General features: G+C 44.7%; 1 protein-coding gene across 4 annotated transcripts in view; it reads right to left on the minus strand.

Annotated features, from left to right (window-relative positions):
• Nucleotides 1–647: 647 nt before the first annotated feature.
• Nucleotides 648–18,330, minus strand: part of GPATCH2 (G-patch domain containing 2) — a 130,759-nt gene continuing 113,076 nt past the window's right edge. For all 4 annotated transcript variants that reach the window (XM_084783294.1, XM_084783296.1, XM_084783295.1 and 1 more), the window contains exons 9-10: nt 8,765–8,853; nt 648–4,042 (exon numbers count right to left, since the gene is read on the minus strand). In XM_084783294.1, the coding sequence (XP_084639420.1) occupies nt 3,822–4,042; nt 8,765–8,853 (310 nt within the window). In that variant the 3' untranslated portion in view covers nt 648–3,821. The remainder of the gene's footprint in view (nt 4,043–8,764; nt 8,854–18,330) is intronic.

Raw genomic sequence — 18,330 nt, forward strand, 5'->3', positions numbered from 1 at the left:
CCTAGGTGGAGAGAGAGCAGAAGGCAGGTCCATTCCAGTTCTAGAGAAAACAAAAACATGGAAGTGTGACTGAACAAGTCACAATCAGTTATGGATACATTTGTGGGGCAAATACATTGCTAAACTTTCTTCAATAGTTTTTTTTTTTTAAAGACACTGGAAATTCCCAGAGCTTGATTAACAACCAATTGTACCGTTAACTGTTAACTGGGTATCATTACAGGGGGTCAAGGTCAAACCCAGAGCCTCCTGTAGGCTGCGTAAGCACTAGACTACTGAACAGAACACCAAGAGAATGTTTTAAAGGCATTTCCAGAGCCAGGCATGGTAGTGCACGCCTTTAGTCCTAGCAGTTAGGAGGCAGAGGCAGGCGGATTGCTGTGAGTTCGAGGCCAGCCTGGTCTACAAAGTGAGTCCAGGACAGCCAAGGCTACACAGCGAGACCCTGTCAAAAAACCAAAATAAACAAGTAAATAAAAATAAAAAATAAAGGTGTTTCCATTCCTCTGAAGTTAGAAGAGAAGGCCTGGTGAGGTGCCCTAGCAGTGCAGAAGGTCTTAGGCTCAGGCCCGAGTACGCAAAACCAAAACAAATCGAAAGCAGTAAGAAGCAACAAAAGGCTAAGAAGAAACTGAACAAGTGATGGCTTCTGAAATAATGTTCACTGGGCTTTATTCTTTCATTCTTTGTTGAACCAGTAACAATTTTTTACAAAGGAAAAAAAATCAAGAGTATTCCTTGCTAACAACTTCATTTTATGATACCAATGTAGATCATTCCTCTTTCTGAAAGGCAAAATACATGTTAAAATGGTTGTAGAAGTATTTCAACAATTACTCTCTTATGAAACATCTGCTCAACATAAAATGTACTGAATACCAATTTGAAATGTTGAACATGAACAAAGGGTGGGATTTCTCGATCGTGTCTGTACACGGGATACAGTCGTGGGCTGCGAACTGTGTGAACACATATTCACACGTGCATATCTAACCCTGCCGCCTGAACTGTGTGTACACGTACTCACAGGTGCACCTCTAACCCTGACGCTTGAACTTTTTGTCTGCTGAATCACTACAGCCAGGAGTCCCAAAACACTGTGTCCAAACATGATGCACAACCTATGAGCACCATCAACTCCATGAACTGATTCAGGTTGCTCTTAGCAACAGACTTCCACTGACATTTACTTCTGTCTGTCCTGGAACTCAGTATACAGACTAGCTTGGTCTTGGACTCATGGCAATTCTCCTATCCAAGTCTCCCAATTTCTGAGAATATAGGTGGGTGTTAGCATAGCTGGCCACTTTAAAAGACACTAGATCACTTAAAAACAAAAGAACTGAATTTGAGAGGAATACAACCATATGGATTTTATTTAGGAAAGAAGGAAGGCAGGAGGGAAGGGTCTGCAGCCCACATCTGCCTGATGTCAAATACACGGCAATGTGGAGGAGTCACAGTGCTAACGCAGCCACACTCAGATTCTTGGGCTACCGTCAAGACTGGAGGAAGGAAAGAGACCCGACCTGGTTAGCTTGCAGAACAGCAGGGTGGATTCACAAGGAAGCAGAGGAAAGCGTCTAGTATTGTTTAAAGGCGATAGGAATGATCTATTTAAAATCACTAAGTCCTTTATGATGTGAGCTTCATGAACTGATTCACAATGACAAAAGTTTATTAATCTCTGTTAAATGTAACCAGTGGGATTCATGCCCCCGCAGACATTAGACTTACACGAAGGCTTCCTACTTGGATTGTGTTTGCTTCTCAGCTATGGGCAGCTATCACAGACCTCTAAGAGGCCTTGAATGTTGAAGGGTACTGTGGGCAGGTGGGGTGGGTGGGGTGGGGGCTGTACCTTCTACTGTGAGTGCTGATCATTCTCAACACAGAAACCCATGGAGAGAACAAACTGTTCTCAGTCACCTGCGAGTCAACCAGTTTCTCGTGTGGAAGTAGAACTTTAGTGTCACAGCAGCTCCGCGCGCGTGTGCACCTTCCTGCAGAAGCCACGGCAGAAGGGCTGCACTGTCTGCACAGCGATGGTGAAAAGTACCCAGAAAGACCGGTTCTGGAGGGTCAGCTCTGGCTTGCTCCTGTACATCCTCTAGAACACAGGGAGGTGAACACAGCAGCCACTTTCTCTGAAGCCTGGAGCCAAGCGTGCAATGGCCTCCTTGTTTCTCATTGGCTTGAAACCGAGCCTTTAAAAATCCCAGGGCTTTACAAGACCTCCAAGAAGTGAAATTCCAACAAAGAAAAGCAAACAACTTTGGACTAGACCCTTGAAGGCAGTACACTGTTGCTACACTGTCCTCCACTGTCCCTCCTACATGAACAGTAAGCATTTTAGGAAGACAGCTGTTAGCTGTTTTTAAAAAATGGCAATTTTCTAGTAATGAGCTTGTACAAGTACTTCACCCAACACAAGTGTTCCATGAACGCTCACACAGGTGTCCACCTGTCTTGTCCTAGCGGCCTACTTCTTACCAGAGTACTTCCTGGTAAGACTGCTTCCAGAAGAAATGCAAATGTTTGTTACACTATGGAGGGTGCATTTTTGATAGGGGGCCACGCAGAAAAGGCCTGTTACCTGCTGAAACATTTTCTACTGCCTTAAAAAGTATTTTAAATACTTTGAATTTATAAAATTGAAGTTCATACTAGTTTGTTCAAGCATACACTTATATGGGTTATCTCAACCTTTACTGAACCAACTGAGGCCATTGTAAGTAATAATAATTATCATGGTTTTTAATGAAGATTATAAGAAATCAGTATTTTCTGAACAAAGAACAACTTAACATTTCTGGCATTATGAAGTGAATGACCCAAAAATGGAATGGAAGGAACTTAGCGTTTCACTTCATCGTAAAGTAAATGTTTTAATCTGAGAATGGCAGGTCCCCTCAGTTTTTCCTGTACCTTGGGAAGTGAGTTAGGCCACTGCTAGTCACCTCAGTTACTAGGAAAGCTACTTAAATCTTCAAATAAACTGACTCAAGAGTTTAATAATTTACTTCAGTGACCAAACCTTAAGTCGTTCTTCTTCATCCTGGAGCTGATCCCTAAAAAATACCAGCCTTTGGGTAGAGGTAGACATTCGGAGGGCAGGGTTGACAGCTCAGTCAGCGTCAATTGAAAAAATACATTGCCTTTTAGTAATTATTTTACGTTCTAAATGAGGTAAGATTTATCAACTCTGCACTGGAGTAATGTTGAGGGCACTCTGGTGACGACGACAATGAGGTTAACTTTGTCAAATGTCTGAGCCAAGCACTGATTGCTATTTGTCCACTGTGAATTCGTGCTACACTCAAAAGAATTAATGGGCATCGCTGTCACATATCCGTACGAGAGGCCACGCCAAGACCTGTGAGCTTAGCAAGCCTTTCCCAGGTGTGCTCTTGACTCCCTGCATGGAGACGGGGCGGACAGAACTACCTCGTGTAAGCATCATGAGAAATGTGGTCCTTTCCGGCCTACTGGGTGTGCTTGAGTTTGTCTGGCCATCACATACATGCATGATTCGAGCGAGGCAGCAGAAAGAACTGACATCTAGGATCAAAATAAATAAGCGACCAACTGTTCTTGCTGTCTAGAAACTGCTGGAAATCATGAGGGGACGTGAGGGCCCGAGGTCCGTTCTTTAGCACCATGAGTTGTGAAGGAATCCCATTTCCATCACTGTGGCGGGACTCCACACAGCCCAGAAGCTAGCTGGAGGCGACGCGGAGCTCAGCTTCAAACCAGACAGCTCTACGGTCATGTTACAACACTGGGGCATGGGAACAGAACCGTCCTCCTTGCTGCTCTGCTCAGGCAGGCTTTCCAGATGTGGGGGCAGAGCTCGCGGGACTACTCTGTGGTAGAGGAAATCCAAGTCCTAACCCTTTCGGCCTTTGCACGGCTTGAACCGGCTCAGAGATCCCTCTGCCATCTCGCCCGAGACCTGATCCAGGTGTCCAGCCCATACTCTGAAGCATGCGGTTCCCGATGTTGCTCTCTACGATTGGCTGCGCGTTTTCACCCACAATTCCTGAAATGAGAACATGAGAAGCCACAGGTAAAGGTCCACCCCGGGATGGTTTCTCATCCATCATACAGGCATCCTACAGTGTCCACTGCCCACCGCACACAGAGCCACAGGCTCAGAGGAGCTCATGCACGTGAAGACAGTCCTACAAACTTGGACGCACCCACAACTGGGTGGTTTCACTGCCTCGTGGGCTGTGGTAAAAATGCAACTTATCCCATAATATCTTATATTTGCCCTAAACCCTGACTGTAATAAAACCAAACCAAACCATAACTGGTTGTATTCTGAATTCCTAAGACTTTACAGTTATGTGTGTGTATCCTATGCATGTATGTGGGTGTGCGTGCCTTAGAGGCCAGAGGCTGACATGGATGGTTCCTCTGTTATTCTCCAGTTGACTCGAGGAGACAGCATCTTTCACTTTGTCTGGAGTTCAGTGGCCATGTCCACCCTAGGCCAGCGAGACCCCGGACTCCTCTGGCTGTCTCCAGCACTGAGCTTTAACATGGGTGCTGGTGATCTGAGCTCAGGCCCTCACGCTTGGCTCCCCAAGCCTGGAATTTAGTCTCAGTCTTGCTGTGAGAGGAGTACCCAGCAGTCCAGCACTTGCTGTCTGCTTGGTCCCCCGAGTCTACTGCAGTGGAGTGCGTCCTCTCCCCTCAGACCCTCCACAGAGTAGAACGTGGTGGAGGGCAACCCACTTGTGTAATTGGCGCAAGAGATGAAAATCTTGCATCGGCCTCTCTCAGCCACTAATCTATCCAGCTGACTGCCAGCCTAATTGGCAGCTTGTTGAGTAATTTGGCTCCTAAAGCGTTGTATTGATGTTGGATCAAGAGTCAGTGGAAAGGGAGGTGACAAGCCACTTCCCATGGAACAGCAGGCAAGCAAGCACACTCCCCCTGTGCCTGCCCGTATTCAGAAGGTGTTTAATAGTTCTCTCTCCTGCCTTCCAGTCTCTTTGCTAGCCAGCAGAGGGTCCGGGCTACCATTATTAGTAATGTTATCAAAACGGTGAGTAGTAATTATGCCCTCAGTATCTACTTTAGGGACAGAAGTGAGAACATGGCAGGTGTTAGTGTCGTCTGTCAAATATGTCAGTTATTTGAGATGTAATAGTACACATTTTACAGGTACATACAATCAAATACACACACATGTGCGCTCACACACACACATCACACACATGCCTTCGGGATAGCAGGCAGGCCCCTGCTGATGCTTACCATGCACTCACCCACTGAGTGTGCTTCCCAGCCCTGCACTTACATTTTAAATAATGAAAATGATTATTTAAATTTAAATGAAAATATAACGTAAAACCAGTTTCTTATGATGAAACCCTATATGAAATACACACTAGTCCTACTGTGTTTGGAGGAGTGTGGTTTGCTATCGAGGTTTAGATTATCCGAAACTAAATAGTAACTGACTACAGGCCGGACAATTGTAGCTGCAAATACCACTAAACTCAGGGCTGCAGAGTGGAAGATGCTAAAGTGTGGCCGGCACCATATCTCAACAAAAGTGTTCAGCATTTTTACCATCAAATCCTTAATAAGCTAGGACTTCTACCAAAAATGAAGACACAGCCAGCACCACTGACGGCCTGTAAAAGGTGTGACAACCTCCTTCCTGTGCTGCTCACTGCTTTTCCTCACCTTTACCGATGACATTTGTCAGACTATAAAACGCAGTCTGCTGGCAAGCCTCTTGCTTCCGCCCTCCTCAGTTTTACAACAGTAAATCTACATTCTCTGCTGGAGACACACACTGGCTTTGTATGTGACTTTGAAGGAGGCAGAGAACAAGCCATACATTAAAACAGTCAATACCGAGCCATATCAATATTCATTTTACATTGTCAATATTGAATACGAAGGTGAAGGAGCAGTAAATAAGCTAAGGCACTGAAATAAATTTGGTGTTCCTGTCACAATTAATAAATGTGCAACCAATACCACGGCTGGCTGGTGCAGTCTTCAAAAGAGACCGAATCCTGCCCAGCACACATGCTGAGACGACCGGAGGACTGTCTCCACCTTAGCAGCATCCCAGTCAGATCTGGGCTTCATCAGGAATGTGTTACACTGTTCATGCTGACAGGCATCAACTTACACAGCTCCAATGTGGGTGGCAAACTGCAGGCTCCTTTAGTTGAGTCGTAAGTCCTTTCTACATCTGCTTTTGTTTTCACAATAAATTACAGAGATAGCAGAGAGGATTACAAGCAATAACATCTATCTGTCCACATCTTGATTCTATTTCATGAGTGGGACTTTTCATTCATTCTTAAATTTTCCTCCTTTATATTTGGTGCTGACGAAAAGAAAGGCACAAGAGAGTGCATCTCAGGGACGCGTCTTTTGGAAGGTCTGCAAGGACCTGTGGACACAGCAAAAACATATGCGTGTGCGGCACACATTTGTGTGTGGGTGCACACCCATTATACGCGTGTGCGGCACGCATTTGTGTGTGGGTGCACACCCATTATACGCGTGTGCGGCACACATTTGTGTGTGGGTGCACACCCATTATACGCGTGTGCGGCACACATTTGTGTGTGGGTGCACACCCATTATCGCTCTCCCTGATTCCCACAAGACTGTCTCTCCCTGAACCTAGAGTGAAGCTGCTGCTGCTGCTGCTGCTAAGCAAGCCTTCGTGACTGACCCTCCGTCCCCCATGACACTGGAGTTATGGGCACTGCTCGTTGCACCTAGCTTTTGGGTGGCTGCTGGGTATCTGAGCTCAGGTCCTGGTATTTCCGCAAGTGCTCTCACCCACTGAGCCATTTCTTCCATCCCAGGAATAGTCTTTCAAGATGAAATCTGCAGGCCAGTAAAGCCTGAGAAATTTATAGATGTAACAGACTCGGTATTCTGTGACTAACGCTATTCTAGAATTTGAAAACAGCAATTTTCATGGACAAGGCGAGGCTAACCTCATTATCCAAGTGTATTTATGCAATGGCCTTTCTGAGTGCATGTGGATAAGCACCTTCACTCAGGGCTGGGATATCAGGGACTTCCCTCAATTTACCGCACTTCTTCCTCTTTGAAAAGAACTGCTGCACACATGTTGGAAAAATACGCTTAAAATGAGTGACATAACATTTTGAGTAAACACACACACACACACACACACACACACACACACACACACACACACAAAGTACCTATAAATTTTATTCTATAAGTTAAAAATCTAGTAGTAAAATGAAAAGCTCAACTCTTTAGAGGCTCTCACAGACTTGAAGTACAGTCTGTGGGATATCCTGGCACAAGCTATGACAGAGGACTGTCTGGGCTACAGCGAAGGTTTGTGTCTAAATTCTGCATAAACGGTTTCCTCTGGTGCCCTGAGCTCTGAAGTAAGAAACCTCCTGTCCTAAGAACTGTACAACCTCTTTCTCAAGCACCCGCTCGCCTCCGCTCCACACAGGCGCTGTGTGTCAGGACCTGGCACAGCCACCTGCCTTGTTACTGTGGCCACACAGGATCTTAGTAATATTCCTAGGACTTGCCCTTCTGTGGCTCCTACCACTGGGGTCAGAGTTCAGGGGAGCACTCCCTGGGAATGGGGATGCTGAGGAGGCCTGTCCCAGCCTTCGGGGAGATGGGAAGAACTTATCATATCTTCTAGCCCTAAAACATCGCTGTACTTTGTCATGGAGGGTTGTTACATTTTCAAGTATTTCATGAGTATTATACATTTCGCCACAGTTATAGCTGTGCACATCTTCTATAAATCTCAGATATAAAATTAGGCTCAAGTCAGTATATGTAATACAGAGGCCTCTTTGTTTCCATTCATTTTATATTAGAGTATGTTAATTGTATAAAATAATGAACTTTGCTACGGCATCTTTATAATTGCATATGATGTATTTTGGTGGGATCTGGCCCCTTCCTTTCTGGTCCTTTCCTCTTCTGGACATGATACTGTTGATAGCTAGATGCCATTTCTAACAGATGGCCTCTCTGGCTTTGTCTCTGCCCTTTTCCAGGGATGCCCAGGTATCATCTCGTGACATAAAAAAAGACAAATATTGTCATAATGTCCTGTAAGTTCACTTACACTTAATGCGGAAGAGTTCTAATCAGAACACGGCCGCTGAGCCCACACATACAGTCCTGAACTGGACCAACATCATGCACCACAGGCAAACCTCAGCTTCTGTCTGGAATGGCATGCAGGCTATTTCAGCAAGGAGACATGGGTAGGAGGTAAGACGTAGGGGCAAGAGCCAAAGGAGGTCTTCATATATCCTCAGAGTGTGTACATGCCCAGGATGCTAAGGGCACTGCCCAGGAAGACGCAGGCTCTAGCAGTCACAGTGTCCATCCTATACACACCTCAGACCTAGCAGTCACACAGTCTGAGGCAGTGAGCTACTTCTAGCTCATCTGCTTGTTCTCTGTTTCCCCTGCAAGTCTGAAATTTCCTTCAAGCCACAAAGGCACAACTTTGGAGGCTTCTGTATCTTTGTGCACCCCACCCATCTGAGTCGGTATACAGCACGTGTCTCACCGATTAGCTACTTGCTAGGTTCACATAATGAACGGGCTATGCATTCTAACGTAAAGGCAAATGATCTGCCTCATAGTTTCTGCAACCATGCCTCTCTTGCAGGGGGAGTGATTGTGAATCGCCTCTGTTTTATCTGTGGTGATTTATGTGCTCCGCATCTGCGCTCCACTCCAACCCATTTTGTTTTACCTGATGTAGTGGGTCCAGGCAATGGGGCAGCCTTTCTTCTCCTTTTGATGTCTCCTGTGCATAAGGATCCTAAATGCATGCTTGTTTGCCTACAAGTAATTATCAGAAGAAATAAAAACTATTAACAAAGGAGGGAGAAAATGACACATAAATACACAGCTTGTATAATCTGAACCTAAATCAAAACATTCTCACCAAAGATGGAGCTGCATAGTAAAACCACCAATCTTGTTTATATCGAAACATAATTACGTTTGTTGACAAGCGTTCAGCAGCTAAATGCACCATCATAAATTGTTACTGGGATGAATAATATAAAAGGAATGCTTTTTAATTTTCAAAACTGGCAATCTTTCTGGCTCAACATAAAATCAAGCACTGTTGCATCTGACAGGAAAATAGCGAAGATTAATTATCTAAAGAGATCACAATATTGTTGCTAGGTTATCAATTGGTTGCTAATGCTTTACTGTCAGGACGACATTTATTACAGGAAAAGTATGATCAATTTCTTTTAGGATACTATACAGTAGTGAATTCTTTTAAAACATTTTAAATAGATGGAAGGAAATGGTGATGTTGTCCTTATAACTCACACAATTAGAATTGCTTAATTATTTATTAGTCAGGAGAGAACACGTTGGATGCACGGATGCCCATCTGCAGCGCATACACAGCCTGCATGATACCAGGCTGCAGCTATGTAAAGACATGACGTACGAGAACTCAGGCTGAGCCTTGCTACTTTCAGAACCAGTGAGCCAGTTACAACAAGCTAATTCTGGCGAACTTTTGTCTTCTAGATTAAAAAAGTTAACAACAACAACAATAACAACAAACAATGTCTTAACTAGAAGTGGAAAGGGCTAAAGCAAAGAACCAAAGTCTTCAGACTTTTCAAGCCATTTCCGTGACCATAACCCGGGATGTGTATGGTTGGGACAGGAACTTAAAATCAAGGAGTAGAAATAAATGTAAATGTAAAGTATTAAAGCACACGCACCTTTACTCTTACACAGAGGTAACAGTTTAAAAAATTCTAAATAGAAAATAGCCAGATATTTTAGAAATGAAAAAAGAGATGTGAGACAGTGATATATATTAATACTGCATATACATATACTGATGTTTAAAATATAATGAAAAACTATAGCTGAGCAAACCATATACATTTTGAACAAATTATTTCAAATACATGTGCAGCCACGGTGAGTGAGTTGAATCACATGTTTGGCAGAAACAGACCTACAGCACAAACTCTGCAGCTTCACAGAAACAGGCATTGACTCGCTCTCCTTCTGCACAGAGTCCGCATTTTACAGAATAAATCTCTGAAAATTAGTTCAGTGAGTTAACAAATAATTTTGCTTTTCTTTGCTCTCCGATAGTTATTGTCACACAAAACTATAACACACTTAATGTTTCGGGGAGGGAAGTACTGCCTCATGATCTCAAGAAAAATGAATGGTTATGATCACATTTACTTTTTAAAACCATATAAAAATTTTAAGCATTGTAAGGAAACCACAGAGACCTATTCTTCTGCATGAAATTAATTCAGCAGCATTTCCTAGTGTGCACCGTGTACTTAGCATATGCTTCTATACAGGCTGCGCAGGAAAGAGGACAGGAAGACATGAAGGAAAAGTGGCATTCAGTTCTTACTGTAGAACACCTTAAGTCTAAACAGAAGATGATATCAAAAAATAAAATAATCAGAGGAGTCATGGTGTCGTGCGTGTGTGGTGTGTGCACACGCACGCACACACACCCTTTGTGGGATTTTTTTCTTTAATAGAAGCTGTACTTTTGGAGTCTGTTTTAGTCACCAAGTTCTTTTTTGCTTGCTTCGTGTGTGTGTGTGTGTGTGTGTGTGTGTGTGTACATGGGTTTGTATGTGTGTGTTTGCCTGCCTATGCATGTGCGTGAGGAGGCTAGAGGAATGGAAAATCTGGGGTTGTGATCACTACCCATTATTCTTTGAAACAATACGAGGGGGCCAGTGAGTCCTGGGGAATCTGCCTTCCTTTCCAGGCCCGGCGTTACACACCTGACACATTACACTAGACTTCTTACGTGGGTGTGAGGGATACGAACTCGGCTCCTCAGCCATGTGCAGCAGTCACTTCACCCCGGGAGCCATCTATCCTGACAACTAATTCAGCTGGCTCCTACTCAACTCAACACTGTTCTTGAAAAAGGCGTTCAGCACCCGAGCATGGAAAGCACTCTCCGGGGTAAACATTGCCTTTAAAACTTCATTTCTCACACTGTAGCATCAGCTACAGAATTTGCCTGGCCAAAGGAGGAGATGAGGGTAGCTCAAGGTTTTGCTCAGCACCCTCAAGTTAGTCCTCCCTCTCATCTGAGTGGAAAGGATGGAGGGATGCTTTCATTTCTCTGCCGAGGAGGACCGGAAGTGAGGCTTCCCACAAGACAGTCTATTAAACACAAGAAAACCAGAATCCTGGAGGCCTTTTCACTTTGTTTTGCTGGTTAGATAGACCCGCGCTGACTTAGCCCCATTGTTTACTGCAAGCCAGCCTTTCAGATGGGGCTGAACTGGACGTCTTATCATCTGGAGTGAAGAAAAAGTGATCAACAGAAACCCACACCAAACAACGATAACCCTGCAGAGAAGCACCTTGCCGGAGAGGAGCGTGTGGCTCTGACAGGGACTGACAGCAGCGAGGAAGGCCACGTCAAACACAATAGTACTAAAGGCAAGACAACAGGAGCCTGTCTCTTCGCTGCATGCATTTACAAAGAGACTTTCCAGAGCATTAGGCCTCGCGAAAGCTGCCCCCTGGATACAATGTGTTCCCGAGCAGCCTGGGACAAGCTGCAGAGAGAGACAAGCAGATGTGACCATGGCCCTGGCATTTGGCAAGAATGCTCACTGTCAGCTGGGACAATATCTGCCTGGACAGGGCATCAGCTGCACAGAAGTAAGGCGGGTCTGTAGTGTCACCAGAGGAGCGCCTGGGTGGCAGAGGGATGGACAGCACTGGGAAATGCAGCCCAGTGTGACTGTCCTTTGCCAGACTCAAATGGCCCTCCCTCTCCCCTACCCAGTGTCAGTGTGTCTCCACAGATTAAACGGAAGAGACGGGTGGTTCAAGCTCTGCTCCTTCTGTGCCCCATGCATGCCAAGTCTCAAGAACTTTCAGGCAATCTTCTGTTGTTTTTCAGTGTTTTCTTTTGAAGCATTTTCGTCCTATCCACCTGGTGCCCGCGTGTGTGGGGTGTATGCACATGCATGTGTAGTTCAGAGGTTGGTGTCCCCCTCAATTGCTCCCTACTAAGTCAGGGTCTCTCACTGAACCCCGAGCTGCCAATTTGGTGAGCTAGGCAGCTCGTCTTAAGGATCTCCTGTCTCCACCTGCTGAGAGCTAGGATTATAGATCTGGTTTATACATGGGGACAGAGGAGTCCAAATTCTTGTCCTTACAATGGTGCACAAGCCCTTTATCCGCTGAGCTATCTCCAGCCCCTTCTTGTGTCAAATCTCCCAGGCCGCGCACAGCAAGTCCCCATTAGGAACTGTCGTCTGGCTCGGATGCCTTCTCTCTCCCATACATTGGTCACTTGGCCGTGCACTCTGCCTCAATCCCACGCAGGCTTCTTGACTGTGTTAGGTCTTAGGTTAGAGCCACGAAGAAGGTAACTGGTTGCAGTGACGGAGCTCATGCTGCCCTTGGCTTTATTGTACCTCACTCTAAATCCTGCCACATCTTAGTTCCTTCAAAGCCAGGCCACTGCCTAGACCTCCCCACATGTTCACGTCCTGGACTAAATCAATGCTTGCGATGGGGCTTCTTCTAAGATCCCTGCGGCGGCAGCTTCTCCTGTCCGAGACTCTGCAACCCATACCTGCTGACCCTGCACTCTGTTGACCAGGGTGCTCTCCCCGCCAGCACACAGCCCTTCTCGGCTACTACTGACAGATGTGTGCTACTAGTGGCTCTGCCACCTTAGGTAGAGTCCTAACCCCGACCCCCCGCCGACGCCCGCCCCACTCCTCTCTTCCCAACTGTTTTTGCTGTACGTGATGGCTGCTGCAGGAGCTGGCCTAGAGTGCTTACCAGGCACCTCCAGACTCAAGTGTGAGGTGTCCATGTGTGGACCTTCCCAGCAACAGAGCCATTCATTAACAGAGAAGGTTTCCTGAGTAACAGGAGCAGGGGACTGAAACTGGCTGTCTACAGTGCACTTAGCTAACCATGGTGGCTCACATCTGTAATTCAGCATTCAGAGGCAGGAGCATGGCTATGAATGAAAGGCCAGCTTTAATGGTGAATTCCAGGTCAACTCGGGCTACAGTGAGACTGTCTAAATAAACCTCAGTTTTTATGTAATACTTTAAATATCTCATACATAGATAGGGCCTTTGTATAGAATATGGTGAGTGATAAAATCCGCCCTTCAGGCATCTACACACACCATAACCCAGGAGTGACTGCATAAGCTCTCTCTACCAGAACCAAAGCTAATGCAAACAACTGAGGAAAGCTACACAGCCCAGGCAGAAAGGGTCTGAGAACCAGGGACACTGGTGATGACCATGTGCTGGCATTTCCTGGGGGGTTTCTTCTCATTATTACTCGATTTTTATTTTTCAGTAAGCCTAGAAGACATATAACAGATAAATGAAAAAAAAAAAAAAAACAACCCAGGTTGGATAGATGCAGGTTGTCTGGGTAGAGGGTGAATCTGTTTCAAAGGCCATCAAGCTTACAGCTGTAGAGGCCGTGAGTACTGCAGTCACCACGGGTGTACTGGCTTGTTGATCCCTTTAATGCTCCAGTTTCGGACTGCCTGCTACATCTGTGAAGAAGACCCCTGGATGCCATATTTGCTGATGCTGGCGAAGGATGGTCACCAATCTTCAGCATGCCACTTTTCCTCTCTTTCTTTGCCTTGGTTTCCATACATTCAGAAATTGTATTGACTAGTCTGTACTTTACAACCTTGGGGGGCAGATGTTAGCTCTCCTTCTGTAAAGCATGGGGCACAGGCTGCATCCGAGCACCAGCTTATCTCTCCGACTATACTACCATGCAAACGCTGCAGGAAGGAAGCACAGCAAAGGGAAACATGATTGACCCAGGCTCACACGCTGCCACTCAATACTCCTGGAGGCATGCTCAGTGAGCTGGTCCCTAAACAAAACACACAGGCATGCGACGCAGTAAACTGCCACACACGCACACAAGGGGAGCAATGCGCTACAATAAGGAAAGAATAAAGGCCATTTAAAATAACAACTCAGTTATTTTCTGGTTAACAGAAAGACTGGTTCTTCTTTAGCATTTGGTTCTGTTTGCTTTACCTATGTAAATGAGAACAAAACACCCATTTTTATCTCAGACTTAAAAGCTCACAAGTCCTTGGGTCTGAAATCCACTGACATTTTCGAGTGAGCTTGCTGCCATGGCTCTTCTCGTGGTTAGGACTCTGAACCACAGACATGTCATACTGTCTGTGCATTATGGGGAGCCCGGCAGCGGGGCTGTTATTTGCACGGTGTCATGCCTCATGTGTACTATCCACAAGCTGGAAGAGCTTTCTTCCTTTTATGATGTCATCGTGCTACAGAAAACCAGAAGCGGAGGTGGCTACTGTATGCAGGGCGGGTAAGGACCAGAGCCTCTGTGCTTGCCAGTGAAGAGGCTCACATCTGGACGGTAGAGCTGCTGGCACCTGGAGGGGCCACCATGGAAGCACGCATTCCACACTTGTCTGGTCCCTATGGGCCCTCTGCCAGTCACCAAGGCTACATGTTAGTGCTGACTTTAGAGCAGAGATGCTCTATTTACTCCCCAAATTGGCCTCCCTGTGTCCTACCTAATTCTTCCCACATTGGAGAGCTGCTTCTTTCTCCTTACAACCCCCTCAGCGCACAGGAGAGGGCTCTCCGTAAGTGTTCTGAGCCCACTTCCCATCCAGATACTTTCCCTCTGTATCCACGCCAGCGCGGCACATCTGTCATCACACGCACCAGACCCGGCAGCCTCTAGTTGTTTTCAGATCAGAAGGATCTGTCAGTTAACTATGTGGAAAACAACTCCAGGCCGATGGCCATGTCTAACTCTCAGAACCTAACAAGCTGCTGTCATGTGTTAGAAATGGCTGCAAGGCTGTGCTCTCAACATTGCACTTGGCAATGAAACGGGTACTTTAAAAAGGCATTTCTCCAACTATTATTGAAATTTACTTGAACACATTTAATAATTAACAAATCTTCAACACTTATTAGATGCTAACCAAAATGCAGAGTGAAACAGCCCCATTCTCCAAGCCTGCCTGGGCTGGGACACACCGGCTTCAGACTGAGCTCAGCTTTGGTTTTGTGCCCTGGCCAGTGACTGTGCCTGCTCAGAGGAGTCACAGTAATGTCACTGTCTGAAGTGCATTTGCTCAGTAAGACAGCAAAAAGAGCAAAGAAAAATGTGGCAGCCACTTTTATCACCATACTGACATACTGTTTGACTAATAGGTTAGAATATCCAGAACTCATTGAAGTATGTAAATACGTTTTTGTTTAGGAGTATGTTGGTACTACCATGTGAAAACGATTTTAACTGAATCTTGTTGAAACAGCTTCCTAGTGAAATGCTATCAGAACCAACTGACCTGCCACTTCTCTTACAAAGCATTTTGGGTTCTTGATACAGAAATAATTGTTGGAAAAACAAAACAACAACAAAACCCCAGTGCTGCCTTTAAGTTACAGTCATCAAGGCATGGACAAATGTTCTGCACAGGCTATATGCATGAAGGCAGTGGGACCCACATCTGATTTCCCAAAGAATATTTCTCTTAGCAATATCATATGCTTATAAAATAGTACTTGAATGAAATTTAACTAGGCACACCCAGAGTTTACAAGAGTTTTCTCTTATAAACAATTTATACGTTCACTGGTTCCAATTTCACTAATATGTAAGTGCTTACTTACAGAAACAGAAAAACCCGAGGTTTCTCTGGGAGTATTTTAGGTTGTACAGGTTTAGGTAGTACAAAGCTTGTGTGTTCACTTTTACAGCTTTTAGACAACACGCACACACCTTACTTTTGGCAGTGTTGGGAGTTCTGCAGTGTCTGTCTTGTCTTGTGTCTCAGTGTGGGCTGTGGAAGGAATGCTTTTAGTCCTTCCTCTCCCACAATGGCCTGGGTGATAAATATGGCCAGGAGGTGGAGCATGGCGTGTTCAGGGCTAATCACGTGACAGGCAGGATTTGCAGTTGGTGAGGGCATACATGGGAGGAGCATGCACACTCATACTTGTTACTGAACTACTGTTTCTGTGCAAGTAAATGTGACGCGGTACTAGGGATCTCTCCGCCATCCTTGCCAGCGTTTTCTGCTGTCTGTGCTCTTCCTGACAGCCATTTTGACTGGAGTAAGCTAGAATTCCAGTCAAGTTTTGATCCACATTTTTCTGACGGCTGAAGATGTTGAACACGTTTTCACGTGTTGGCCATTTGTACTTCCTTGGTGCACCTGGTTTGATTCTTTAGCCCTCGCACACATTCATACTTGTCTAAGAGAGCTAGCTAATAAGCAGACATGAGTTCTGACTTTTCGTAGCATTTCTCTATATAAACATGTTTCATGATAACACACTAAAATCACTTTTACCCGAAGCAATGTTTTATCTTTTGGCCCTTAAGTTTACAAGTAAGGAGTCACAATAGCTCCTTTCAGGCTCCGTGAAACAGACAGTTCATAATTTTTAAGGACTAAATTTAAAATTCAATTAAGCTATCCACGAAGCCTGCCTGTGTCTTCTAGTTTGGGAGCATGCCTATACTGTAACCTGCTGTTAAAAAATACAAAAATCTTTATCTGGGGTTTATTGTCCTTAGGAAGGAGAATGCATAGTTTTCATTCCATCTTTCTAATTAGTAATTTAAGCATATGTTCAGCATTTAACTCTAAATGTTTGCCTTTTCCCCAAGCTCTAATACAGCTGTCCAAGATTTAAACGCCAGAAAACATTTAAATACCAACATCTGTTGAATTATGTTAATTTAGTGTAATATAATTGGGCATGAGTTGGAATTGATCAGAAATATATAAAATAAACAAAGGTAGATTCCCATGTAGCCTGGTATATAAACAAAATCAATATGAAATGACAAAAATATTTATTCCCAAAAAGAGATGATAAGAGACAAAAATTAAGTACTGGACATAAAAAATTTTGCTTAAAAGTCAAACTAACAATTATGTAAACAAGTTTGATATTACTTTTAAATTTATTTTACATTGATCTCATAATTGATAAAAATGGCTAAAGTGATAATTAAGTGCTTAATATTTGCTTTTTCAATATATTAGGTAAAATCTTCTAATTACAGATACATGGCCATTAAAATTTATACTGGGGATAATTTCTGTTCTGCCGTGATCCAGGTGATCTGATTGAGATTCCACATGCATAAAACAGGACTGAAAATGGCAGGGCTTTCCATGTGGCTGATGAATTTGGTAGGTGGGATACTGAAGTAAACTTGTCCACATGCTGAACTCCTCTAGACAGCTGACAGCAGCTCCATGCTGACTTAGGTTGGTTCTGCAGACAGTAAGACACAGGCTCACAAACAGCAGCGGCAGCAGTCCCAGTGACTCCCACTAATGACTTAGGGCTGCTGCTTGCTTGCGAAAGTGTGCTGGCACAGGAGCACACTGCTTTGGCATTCCCAAGTGCTCCGTAATGGAGCTACAACCCAGGCTGCAGGAGTGACACAAGCTGTTGTGATAGGGCTCGGTTGGCGCACCTTAATCATTTCCTGGGGGACCCATCTCTGGGAGCTAAAGGTTAGATCTGTGTCCATGCCCACTTAATCACTGGGCCAATTTGGAGAGTGCCAACTGTGAAACAGACACCTGTCCTTAAGGAGATGGACTTCAGACCACAAATTTATTTCACTTAAGGGTTGCAGGAACAGCTCACACATGCTAACAATTTTCCATCATTAGTGACCACAGCCACATCCAAACACCATCCTTGGGGACAGAGCCTGTGCACATGTCTAGGCATCTGAAAACAACTCGCTCATCTGTGGGGGGAAAGAGGCTACTACGTGATCAGAGCTATACTGAGGGAGCATGCATTTTTAGAATTTTATTTACTATACAAGGATACAGAATGTATTTCCAGTTGATAAACCCTCATTCTCCGTGGGTACCTCATAGCCAACCAGAAGGCAACAGCTCAGATTTTCAGTTGGCCAGCGACTACTTTCCTTGGTGTAGTCCGAACCTGAAAGAGCCCCCTCCAGTCACTCATTTAAAGTCCTGGCAAGGAAGGGTAGAATTTCAGGGTGCCAGAGGACAGGAGCCACGCGCACTGGCAATTTGCGCACAGTGTGGTTTTATAAAATACAGTAATTTGGTCGTAGAGTGTAGAATGGGAAAATTAAACCCCTTAAAAGCCATTTTATGTTGCATATGTGGGAAGCTGCCAATTACTCTGCTCTAATATCTCTAGCCCTTGAAGTTATTCAAATGTTCTTTTTAATTAGGACACATATATAATTAAATGTATTCCAATTAAA

The sequence above is a fragment of the Acomys minous genome (genome assembly GCF_964271855.1).
Source record: "Acomys minous genome assembly, chromosome: 1".
In the NCBI taxonomy this organism is placed as follows: domain Eukaryota; kingdom Metazoa; phylum Chordata; class Mammalia; order Rodentia; family Muridae; genus Acomys; species Acomys minous.